Source organism: Citrus clementina, unplaced genomic scaffold, assembly GCF_000493195.1.
Source record: "Citrus clementina cultivar Clemenules unplaced genomic scaffold, Citrus_clementina_v1.0 scaffold_5, whole genome shotgun sequence".
In the NCBI taxonomy this organism is placed as follows: domain Eukaryota; kingdom Viridiplantae; phylum Streptophyta; class Magnoliopsida; order Sapindales; family Rutaceae; genus Citrus; species Citrus x clementina.
In genome coordinates, this window is record NW_006262201.1 from 42,752,718 (window position 1) to 42,763,272 (window position 10,555).

The window sequence follows — 10,555 nt, forward strand, 5'->3', positions numbered from 1 at the left end:
CTTGTCTAGTTTTCTTATCTGTGACGGGCGGAATTTTGTGTAAATATGTCAATTGTTGTGCAAAAGGTCTTGCTTACATTTCTACAAATTATTTGACAAAATATTATAATTTTGAAATATCTAATTGTTTTGGGGGGGGTGTCGTGGCTGTGTTACATAAAGAAGTTGGGGGAGATTGGAGAATATCACAATTCACTGCCCATTATTAATTCGATAATTACAAATAGGATGGGGCTATTTAAGCCTAACAAATTCTTTTCTACACTTATTTTTAAAAATAAATTCATTATTAAAATTTTAAATTTTAAAGATCTCAAAATTACCCTTCACTAATCTTTTTCTCTCCCTACATTACAATTGCATATTCGTAATCTCTTTCTCTCTCTACATGACAATTGAATATTCGCTCTCTACTCTCACGTTTTATAAATTAAATACTCAATTTTACTCTTTTTTTCCCATTTATTAGTAGATCATGATCTCTATTTCATACTTTTTATTTATTAGATTTTTTTTCTTGGTATTCATTAGCTTTTGTGTTTGGTAAAAATTAGTTTTCTTAATATTTATTAACTTTCATGATTGATAAATTTTTATTGATGTCCAATTTTAAATAGTGGGTTCTGGTCCTCTTAATTTGTGATATCAATTGATTGTAGTTATAATAATATATCTGAAAGAATTGTTGAGAATTTTTTTAATTGAGATAAAAAAGAGAAGAGATTGTTAATTAAGTAATTTTTTTTAGAAATTATTTAGATAACAAATTTTTTAATTGGAAGGAAAGTGTGGAGAGGAAATTAATAGGTATAAATACCCCATTCCTTGCCAATATAGAGGTCCTCAAATGGTCACATCTTGGGCTACTTATTGGGCTTTCTTGGGATTTGGATCAACAATGAGATTGAGCCCCAAACTGAAAAACAACAAGATACACACACCCATTGATGATTATATTGATACCGTCAAAGAATGGGTCAATTCAACTCAGCATGAGTGGTGGGGGTGCAGTTAGTTATCTATTTTGGCATGGCTTGGCATCGCAAGTTACAAGTAACGCGGTAAAACTGTCGCATCTCCCATGCACGTATAAAAAAAAAAAAAGAAGGTACACGCATTAATGTCTTTTTTTCACCGGAGACCGGAGTCATGATAAAGATTCTGAACAGAAAATTTGACCTAATAGTGATAACGCCGAGCTCTGGTTCCATTGTTGTGATCACCGTGCTTGGAATGGAGCGGGGACTGCGACCGACGATTATGAGGATGGCCACGTTGATTATCGTTGCTGTTATTATTATAATTGCCTCTAGCTTTAGCCTTCTTCTTGGGTTCAATCTCGATGACACTAATGTTTTGCAAAGTTTCCAAAACTTCCTCCATTGACGGCCGATTTTTGGGCTCAGCTTCTAAGCATTTTATTATTATCTGACCAGCTAGCAATGCACCTTTTATTGGATATTGCTCCTCTAGCCTTGGATCCATTATTTTCTTGAGCCTTCTTTTGTCAGTAAGCGATGGCCTCGCAAAATCTACCAAAACGTGCTCCCCAGAAGGCCGATTTGTATCAAGTGCACGTAACCCCGTCAGCATTTCCAGTAGCACAACCCCAAACCCGTATACGTCACTCTTTACGTACAAATGACCTGTCAATTTTAATAAAAATAAGCATATTTATATTTCAACTCATTATGAAGCAGAGAAGACGTATCAAAAATAATTTATTATTATAATATGTAAAATATGTCTAAAACAAAGAGATTTTACCGGTCGCAACATATTCAGGAGCTGCGTAGCCGTAAGTGCCCATAATGCGCGTTGTTACATGTGAATTTCCATCAATAGGTCCAAGTTTCGCCAACCCAAAATCCGAAAGTTTGGCATTGTAAGACTGCAAAAATGAAATTTGGTGAGAATGTAATTAGGCAGCAACAAGTTTTTAAAGTAAGGTGCTGGATTAATTATTACCCCGTCCAACAAAATGTTAGAGGCCTTAAAGTCTCTGTATATGACACTCTTCTCGGAGGAGTGCAAGAAAGTTAGGCCCTTAGCGGCGTCAATTGCTATTTTAAGGCGGGTGTTCCATGGGAGAGGCTCGGCAGAACCCTCTGCAATGAATAATAATAATAATATATATCAGATAATGATCATGCCAACCACAAAGCAATTTTATTAATGAATTCTTGTTACTTACTTCTGAAGAGGTGATTTTCCAAGCTTCCCTTTTGCATGTATTCATAGACAAGAAGAAATTGTCTATCTTCCCAGCAATATCCAATAAGTTTGACAAGATTTGGATGAGAAAATTTTCCCAGGAATTTCACCTCGGCCTGCACCCACCAACCCACCCAAATTAAAATTTGTTTAACTAATTTTCCCAGCAATATAAAATATGAATGCATCGATCTCCCGCTTAACTGAAAAACATGGTGTTGCGTCATCCATTTTGTCATTGCACAGGATTCAATTTCATGATCTAGGCTGGCTGGCTGGCTGGCTAGCTAGCTAGATGTTAGCTAAGTTAATTTATTAATACAAAATTCTTTCAGTTTTCAAAGAAATTAAAATATTCTAATTCAAAGAATATTCTTCAATTTTTGCTTAGTCAACTAGGAAATTTTTGCTTTTTTTTTTTTTGAATTTTCAAAAAACATTGACTTGGTGCGTTGTGAAGCATAGACCCGTACAAATTAAGCTTGATAAAAATAAAAATGAAAAACAGGTGTCGTCGTCATGGTTGCATTGCGTAATTAACGGTTAGTACCATTATTGGCTAGAATACATACACACACACACACACACACACACACATAATATCATTAGTTAACAATGATTTCTGAATAGCAATTAATTACAATTTCTTCCGGCTTTTCGTTATATTGAAAATCTTATATGAGTAATAAAAAAACAAGATAAGTATATGGGAAAAAATTGTAACAATATGGTTGTGAAAATATACACAAATGAAACTGAAAAGTGAATTAATATTTGCATAGATGACAGTCGGCCGGCTGGTTATTGTGGAATAGAAAAGAGCTGGACATTTGTAGAGAAATTAATTGATAGTACGGAAAGTACGTACGTATACGTATTAGAAATGAAAAAACAGCAACGATCCGGATTTGATTCTGAATCTGGTGATGATGTTTTTTACGGACGGACGTTAATGCACAGAGGGTGGGTAGGATGAAAAGATCATAAAAGCAGGAAAATGTGAAAAGAACGGAAGAAAGAACTTACTTGCCATTCTCGCAAGCCTTGGATGCTATCAGGGTTAGATTTCTTGACGGCGACGGCCTTGCCAACGCCAACTTTGGTGGGGGCAAGGGTTTTGTGATCAACCCAGCCCTTGAAAACTCGTCCGAAACCGCCCTCACCCAGCATTGTATCGGGTCTAAAATTCTTGGTGGCCGCCCTCAGATCTTGCAACGTAAACATTTTCAAGTAGTTCGGCGTCACTATCTCTCCACTCGATGGCATATTCTTATCACCACCATCACCATCCCCTAATTGTCGACCTTCATCAGCATCATCAGCTTTCCTCTCATGTTCATCCTTTACGTCATTGATCTCTCCCGCCATCTCTAATCCATCCGCTTTGTTTTCTTTTCCAGTTAGTGAGTTGGCACCTGTTCGGCTACCTGGACTGGGCGGTTTGCTTGGGCCATCATCTACTGGAGTTCCATAGCAGAGACCCATGTTTTATTTTAATTTGATTGATATATGACGATGTTGATGATGATTTAACCTTCTCTCTCTCTCTCTCTCTCTCTCTCTCTCTCTCTCTCTCTCTCTCTCTCTCTTTCTCTTAATTCTTCATGGTCTATATATAGATATATATAGATCATGAACATGAACTCGACTGACCTGGTGGCTTCTTCGCTATGCCTTTATGTTAATAAGGAGACGACGACCTTTTTTATTTCATATTCTATTAGAATTCCTATGTTTTGTTTTTGCACTACGAAGGCGAGGCGAAAGATCAGACAAGATTTTTTATTTTTTATAAGAAAAAAAAAGAAATATAAATAATATAAGATAGAACAAGAGACAAGGCAATTTAAGTTGTAGTATAGTACAGAGAGTTGTCGGACTGTTTCTTTTAGCATTCACACCTGCTTTATATATCGCTAATCTCTCTTGTGTTGTTTTTATCGATTAATTCCTCTTCTTTCTCCCACTCGCAGCTTGTTCCATACTTTCCTTTGGAAAAATTTTGAAGTATCTCTCAGTCATAAAATAAATAAATAATATTAACTAACAACCGCATAAATTAACCGGCAAGGGGTTGTTTTATCTTAATTAAAATTCTCGGTTCGAGACTTGAGAATGCAACTGCGTTAAATATTTGTTGGGAGAGCTTTACCGCTCTAGTGGTCCTATCTGACTTGAATCTAGATTAGTCGAGGTCCAATGTAATCTTCGAATACCAGATTGTTTAATTTTACATATTTTTTAATTGTTTGAACAATTTGAATGAGAAAGTTGTCAATAAACTTCCACAGAAGCAGTTGGGTTAATTAATTAAGTTGAAACCCAAATTAAAACTAATCGAGGAACAAGAAAGCAGTTGGGTTAATTTTGCAGTTAGTTAAATTAAAACTGGCAATGTTAATATTAAAGAAGCAGAAGGAGAACAAGTATTAGCAGCCAAATGAACATTGTATGTCTTAAATCGTATCCAATGGTCAATAATGTTATTAGTCCACAGTCCACACGAGCTTTCTATATATTTATGCTGATAAAGTGAACAGCATGGAAAGAGTCAGCGTTGTAAACTTTTGGGACTCCCCATGATTTTCATGAGGTGGGGTTAAGCGCAGGTACATGAACAATTTCAGAAACTTCCCAATAATTAATTGGTTGTGAAGAAAACTAACATGAAGAGAAAAGAAAGCAATCAATTAAAAGAGTCAACGCTCGGAAATTGCATACCCTTTTCATTTTTCATGTAGGCAACCCGGTCTTCCCTTTCATACCACTGAAGAAGCGTTCTCATGACTTTTTTCTTGAAAGATTCGGGGTCTATTTGGATTGATTTTTAGAAGTTAAAAAGTAATTTTATATTTAATTTAAGTGTTTAGAAAAAAATTTTAAAGTTATTTTTTTTATAAAATTACCTTATTTTACCACAAACTTTAAAAAATATGTAAGTAGTTTTTTTTTTTTGTCCGGCTATAGTGCCCTTGTGACACCGTACTCCCACTTTTTGTCATTTTCTTATAAGTTATTATAAACCATATGAGGTTTAATATAAAAGTAGTTCAATGACTTATATGGATTTAATAGGTTATTAACTCTACAATCCCTATTGTTTGTTTGCTCATTAAAAAATGATAAAGTTTCAACATTTTGACACATAACTCCAAATTGTTTAAAATTTGTATTTATATATATAAATTATTTAATATATAATAGATCTATATATTATTTAATAATCACTATTTAGCATATGATAAATTTGACTGCACACATAATAAATTAACATGTATTACTTTGCTCTCAATATTTTAAAATGTGATTAGTCCATCCTCATCTATTAGATTTTTTTTATTTATTTAATCATTGACCACCTTAATCATATAGAATTTGATCATACCCTTATTAAAATTAAGGTTAAAAAAGATTAATTACCTTCACGATTGGTTCAAAAAATGATTTTCTCATTTGGTTCTAATCACTATAAGTTAAAAATTGCGTACAATCAATGGTAATTTTATTGTCATGATTACAAATAAAATTGCTCAAAACTTTCTATTTCAACCATTGAACTTTTTAGCAGCTTCTAGACATGAAGAATTTAAATCTATAATTTCTAGGCGCAATTGTATTTGCATATGCCATGAGACAATACTCACTAGCATTATTTTAATTCTTAATTGTTACTCTTTTTTGTTCCCTTTTTTCTCTCTCCTCTCTCTCTCTCATTTCCCCCCATTTTCCTTGACTTTCTCACTTCCCAAACACCCATTATAAAATAATTTTTTTTTAGATTTTACTATCCTCGAGAATTATTCTTGTACATGATGAAATAATTTTAATGGGTGAAAACTAAAATTAAAAGATAAGACTATTTGAACCCATAAATGTATTCATCATATGAGGATAGCTTATGAATTAAAAATTTTAGGGCACCATAGCCGGACCCCTTTTCAAAATATGATTTTAAAAATCAGTTTTATACTTAAATACAATTTTGTATATATCCACATATATTATAAAAATTTAAAATTGTTCATATTAATTAGAAAATAAATTTAAAAAATTTAAAGAGATTATTTTTTTATTACTGCCAATTATTTTTAAAAATTTAATAAAATTAATATATTTATTTTAATTATCAATTATTATATATACACAATAAAAAATATTATCTATATTTATAAATGTGTAAATAAATTTTATTAAACATTATGTTCATTTATGTAATTAATATTCTCACAATAGTTTAATAATAAGAATTATTGAACTCATACGGTTGTTTTTAGAACCCATATCAACTTTAAAAATAATTTTTATTGAACATTTAATTAATTCACTTCACAACTGATTATTTTTATGACATAACTAACAACAATTATTTTAAAGTATTGAAAAAGTACGTGTTTAAAGCAATAATCTCATTTAATTATACAAATCAAATATTTCAATGTAATTAAATAATAAATTTTATAATTTAATAAATTAATTAACATTAATTTCAAAGTACCGGAAAAGCACGAACACGACATCTAAATACTGGTGTTTGGCTTTTACATATATATATATTATTTTTATTATTATTGTGGGATCTAGTATTGTTATAAACAGAGAATATATTGATGTTAAACCTTACTTTTAAAACTAATGTCGAATTCTTTATCCAGTCATTTAAGCTTTGGAGGGTTGAATGGTTCCCACTAACAAGTAGCACTCAGCCTAATATTCCAATTGAGAGTGAAGTGCAAGGCAATTCATGGAAAAGTGTCGATTGAGACATGTTGATAAGAAGTCTGTGTGTTAAATTAAAAAAAAAAAATGAATGTAGCAAAATCCATGACTATATCTACTCAAGATTTCAGCCACATATTAAAGAAGAACAATATCTCAGGACCAGGACTTCTAAATTTAACTAATCGACAAACATTCGTCTACTCTTTTAAAAATTTACTGTCACCGACACCCATAGAAGCTTTTACAAAACTAATTTGATTTGTATACCAATCATGGGTCTTCACCTAACAGCAAAACATGATCTAATTTGCAACAAATGAACCGAGACCATGGCATTTCGAAATTGATTAATTGAATATGAAACAGTTGCCACGGTATCTTATGTTGATGACAGTCGGACTCAGATACTTTGTTCAATAAGATGGTGAGCCGCCGGCCCAAAAGCTGTAGACTCATATTAAAGAAAATAAAATAACCCACCATTAATTCGCAATAAACAAATTGCCATTGAACTTAGCCTAGGTTTGAACAAAAAATGATAATTTAATTCAAATGTGCCACAGGCCACAGTAAGAAATAGATTATATAGAACACATGTCAAGTGAATTGAATCCTCAAAATCCTCGTAATCTGTAGGGATCAAAAGAGAAAAGAAGAATGATAGTAAAAGATACAAAGGTACGACAAAAGTCAAAGATTAGGGTCCCATACGTCGATTAAGTCAATATAAAAGTTTCATCATAACCTTCGAAGATGTTAGTCGGAGTCTTAAATATGGTCGGCAGGCTAGTATTAATATTACATTACATCTTAAGCTAATTTAACATCGTATCCTCGAGTATCTAGTTGTAGATTCATTATTCGCTTTGTTAACTACTACCAATATGAACATGTTATCATTTTCTATTGTGTATTTTTTTTTTTATTATTAAAAAGAAAATAAGTGTGCACACAAGACAAGAGGGTGTGGTTGGTAAATTCAAGCCTAGTTGCCAGGATAATTAGATGATGGAAAACTAAGCCGAATCAAATTGGTTTAGTCAACGTAATTAAAATTTTCTCTTGTTCAGATTTGGTTTAATTTAGTTTTGAGAGTTAATCCCCCCCCCCCCCCTCCCCCCAAAAAAAATAAATAAATAATCGCGTACGGTGTATACGTGAACATTTTTTAGTATTTGACTATTTTTTTTTTTTTGAAATGGAATTTCATTAAAAACAGAAAAACATTACAAATAATTTAATAAGCATAGAGGTGGAACATGACTCCACTCTCCAGGATCTGACATAAAACTTCCTGCTCTAGCAACAGAATGACCTGACACAAAACCTCTGCTCTAGTATTTGACTATTTATACCTTAATTTTTATTATTGTCAATAATTTTAAGGATGGCTCAACTAATCCAAAGTTTATGACAAGCACAAGCTGCGGACAATTTTATCTCTATGAAGATAAAATCAATGGAAGAGCATTAAGCCCAACGGAATAACCAAATTTTGTACTTGTTAATATTCTGCCAGTTGCCGCACCACGATCACAATGATTTGAAAAATATTTTACAGAGAGTTTTCTTTTTAGCCAAAGCTTACGTTACATTAGTTCTATGTTACAGCTAAAAAATTTAAACCCTTAGAAAAGATAATAATTATTGAAAAAGTCAATAAATTTTATAGTTTTACTTTACACTCCCAAGCTGCAGCTAGGTAATAGAACCGTTAGTCTTTTAATTTTTTTTAAAGTTTTCCATTTATATTTATAGTAAATTTAGTACTAAATTACTCGGCTTTTTTTCTATTTTATTTAATTGAATATCTAACTTGTTTAATCTTATATCTATTGAGTATTTATTGATTATATTAATGGTCTCTTATTTTAATATATCGTGATAATCAATATTGAAGCCTTTTATGAATTGTTTAATTTTATTAAATTCTTTACTTAGTTGATCTCTTAACTTATTAATTTATTTTATATTTCCTTCATTGAAATTATTAATTTCTAATATTTTGTTTACCCTTTCTATATCATTTATAGATTAATTTGGGCTTTCTAATTTATTTAATAAATACAGTGACATTTAATTTAATTGATTATTTCTCCACATGTTTGAATCATTGATCAGATCAAATGGTTGAAATCTTTCGTTAAAGGTTTTGGTAATTTATTCACTGTAACATTTTTTTAATGATTCATTAGATTTATAAGATATATATCACATATAATATCTCTTATAATTCAAGATACTAGATTTAGATTAAAAAATCTATGTGACATCACTGATAGTATGTATTTAGGATGAAAAATAGATTGAATGTGTGTGTGCGTGTCTATGTGTTTGTTAGAAGAAAAACCTAGTCTATGTCTCAAGAGAGAAAATAAATTATAAATGTAGGTACAAAAATTTATTCAGAATTTGTGATTTTTATGAATATAATAATAATAATAATAATAATAATAATAATAATAATAATAATAATAATTTAAATCTTTATAAAAATATAGTAAAAACTTTATAAAGTTTAAAACATAATTATAGAAGAGATGGATGAGAAAATCATTAATTATAAAAAATTAATGAGGACTTATTTGAAAAAATAAGTAAATATATGATTTGAAGTGAATTTTTCTATAAATAACAATTACGCCTGTACTTCGTTTTAGGTTAAAATTATTTTTATCCATTAGATTTAAAAAATACCAAAATCTATGACCTATATTTATTGGTTGTTTGTTACATTATTTGTAAGGTAAGCTTTGCCTTCTTTTTAAATCTAACGCCTCATCAATTTTGATCTGAAAAAAGTTTACGTGTTATATGTCTAATGTTGTACACCATCATCCAGTCAAATTATTAGAGATGTCGTCATTCGTTTGCCGGGGTTGGTGAACGTAAAACCCAAAAAAAAAAAAAAAATTCCTTAAATTCGTCTATGGCATTGCGTTGACGGAGGCGTTATCTCTTACACTAATTTTCTCACTGGTCTTTTATTTTTACTGTAAAAAATAAAATTGATTTTTTTTTTTGGGTATGGTAGAATCAATTCCCCGTGAATCGATCTCCATTGAAAATAATTTGATATAATTTTCTCCCAGTTCGTTGCAGTCGAAAGCACAACTGTTTGAGACGACTCTTTCTTACTCATTACCATAATTTGGCAAGAAACTCATCACCATATTTTCACAAGAAACAATGCTGCTACTTCTACTCCATGCCCCAATATGTACAAACATCTACATATAAATATATTATATATACCCACTTTGATCGGTAGAGGAAATTTGGGAGTATTTGATTGGATTCTTCCAAGGTTTAGCAACCTGCAATCAGAAATTTGAGTAGTTCATGAGTTGATCAGAACTCGACTAAGTTTTGAAAAATCTTTGACATGCGTCTCCCAAGTCATATTTGAATAATGTCTGATCTTTTATTCTTTTCCCTTTCCTTAACCATTAGTCCCATGTCTGTATTCGCTTGGTAAAAGCTAGGATTAATTGACAACGAAGCATATTTCGTTGTATTAAAGAAATAGACATGCCACCAAACAAGCCTCTTATTTAAGAAGCAATATTGCTGCAAAAGTAAAGCGGATTGATTACTTACAGTGATCAGCTCATTGATTGTT

General features: G+C 31.2%; 1 protein-coding gene across 1 annotated transcript; it reads right to left on the reverse strand.

Annotated features, from left to right (window-relative positions):
* Positions 1–793: 793 nt before the first annotated feature.
* Positions 794–3,720, reverse strand: LOC18041190 (probable serine/threonine-protein kinase PIX13). Its single transcript, XM_006435305.2, has 5 exons — positions 3,241–3,720; positions 2,195–2,330; positions 1,969–2,108; positions 1,768–1,891; positions 794–1,646 (listed from the first exon to the last, which is right to left on the reverse strand). The coding sequence occupies exons 1-5, from the start codon at positions 3,697–3,699 to the stop codon at positions 1,180–1,182; spliced, it is 1,326 nt and encodes a 441-aa protein (XP_006435368.1). The 5' UTR covers positions 3,700–3,720; the 3' UTR covers positions 794–1,179.
* Positions 3,721–10,555: the final 6,835 nt, after the last annotated feature.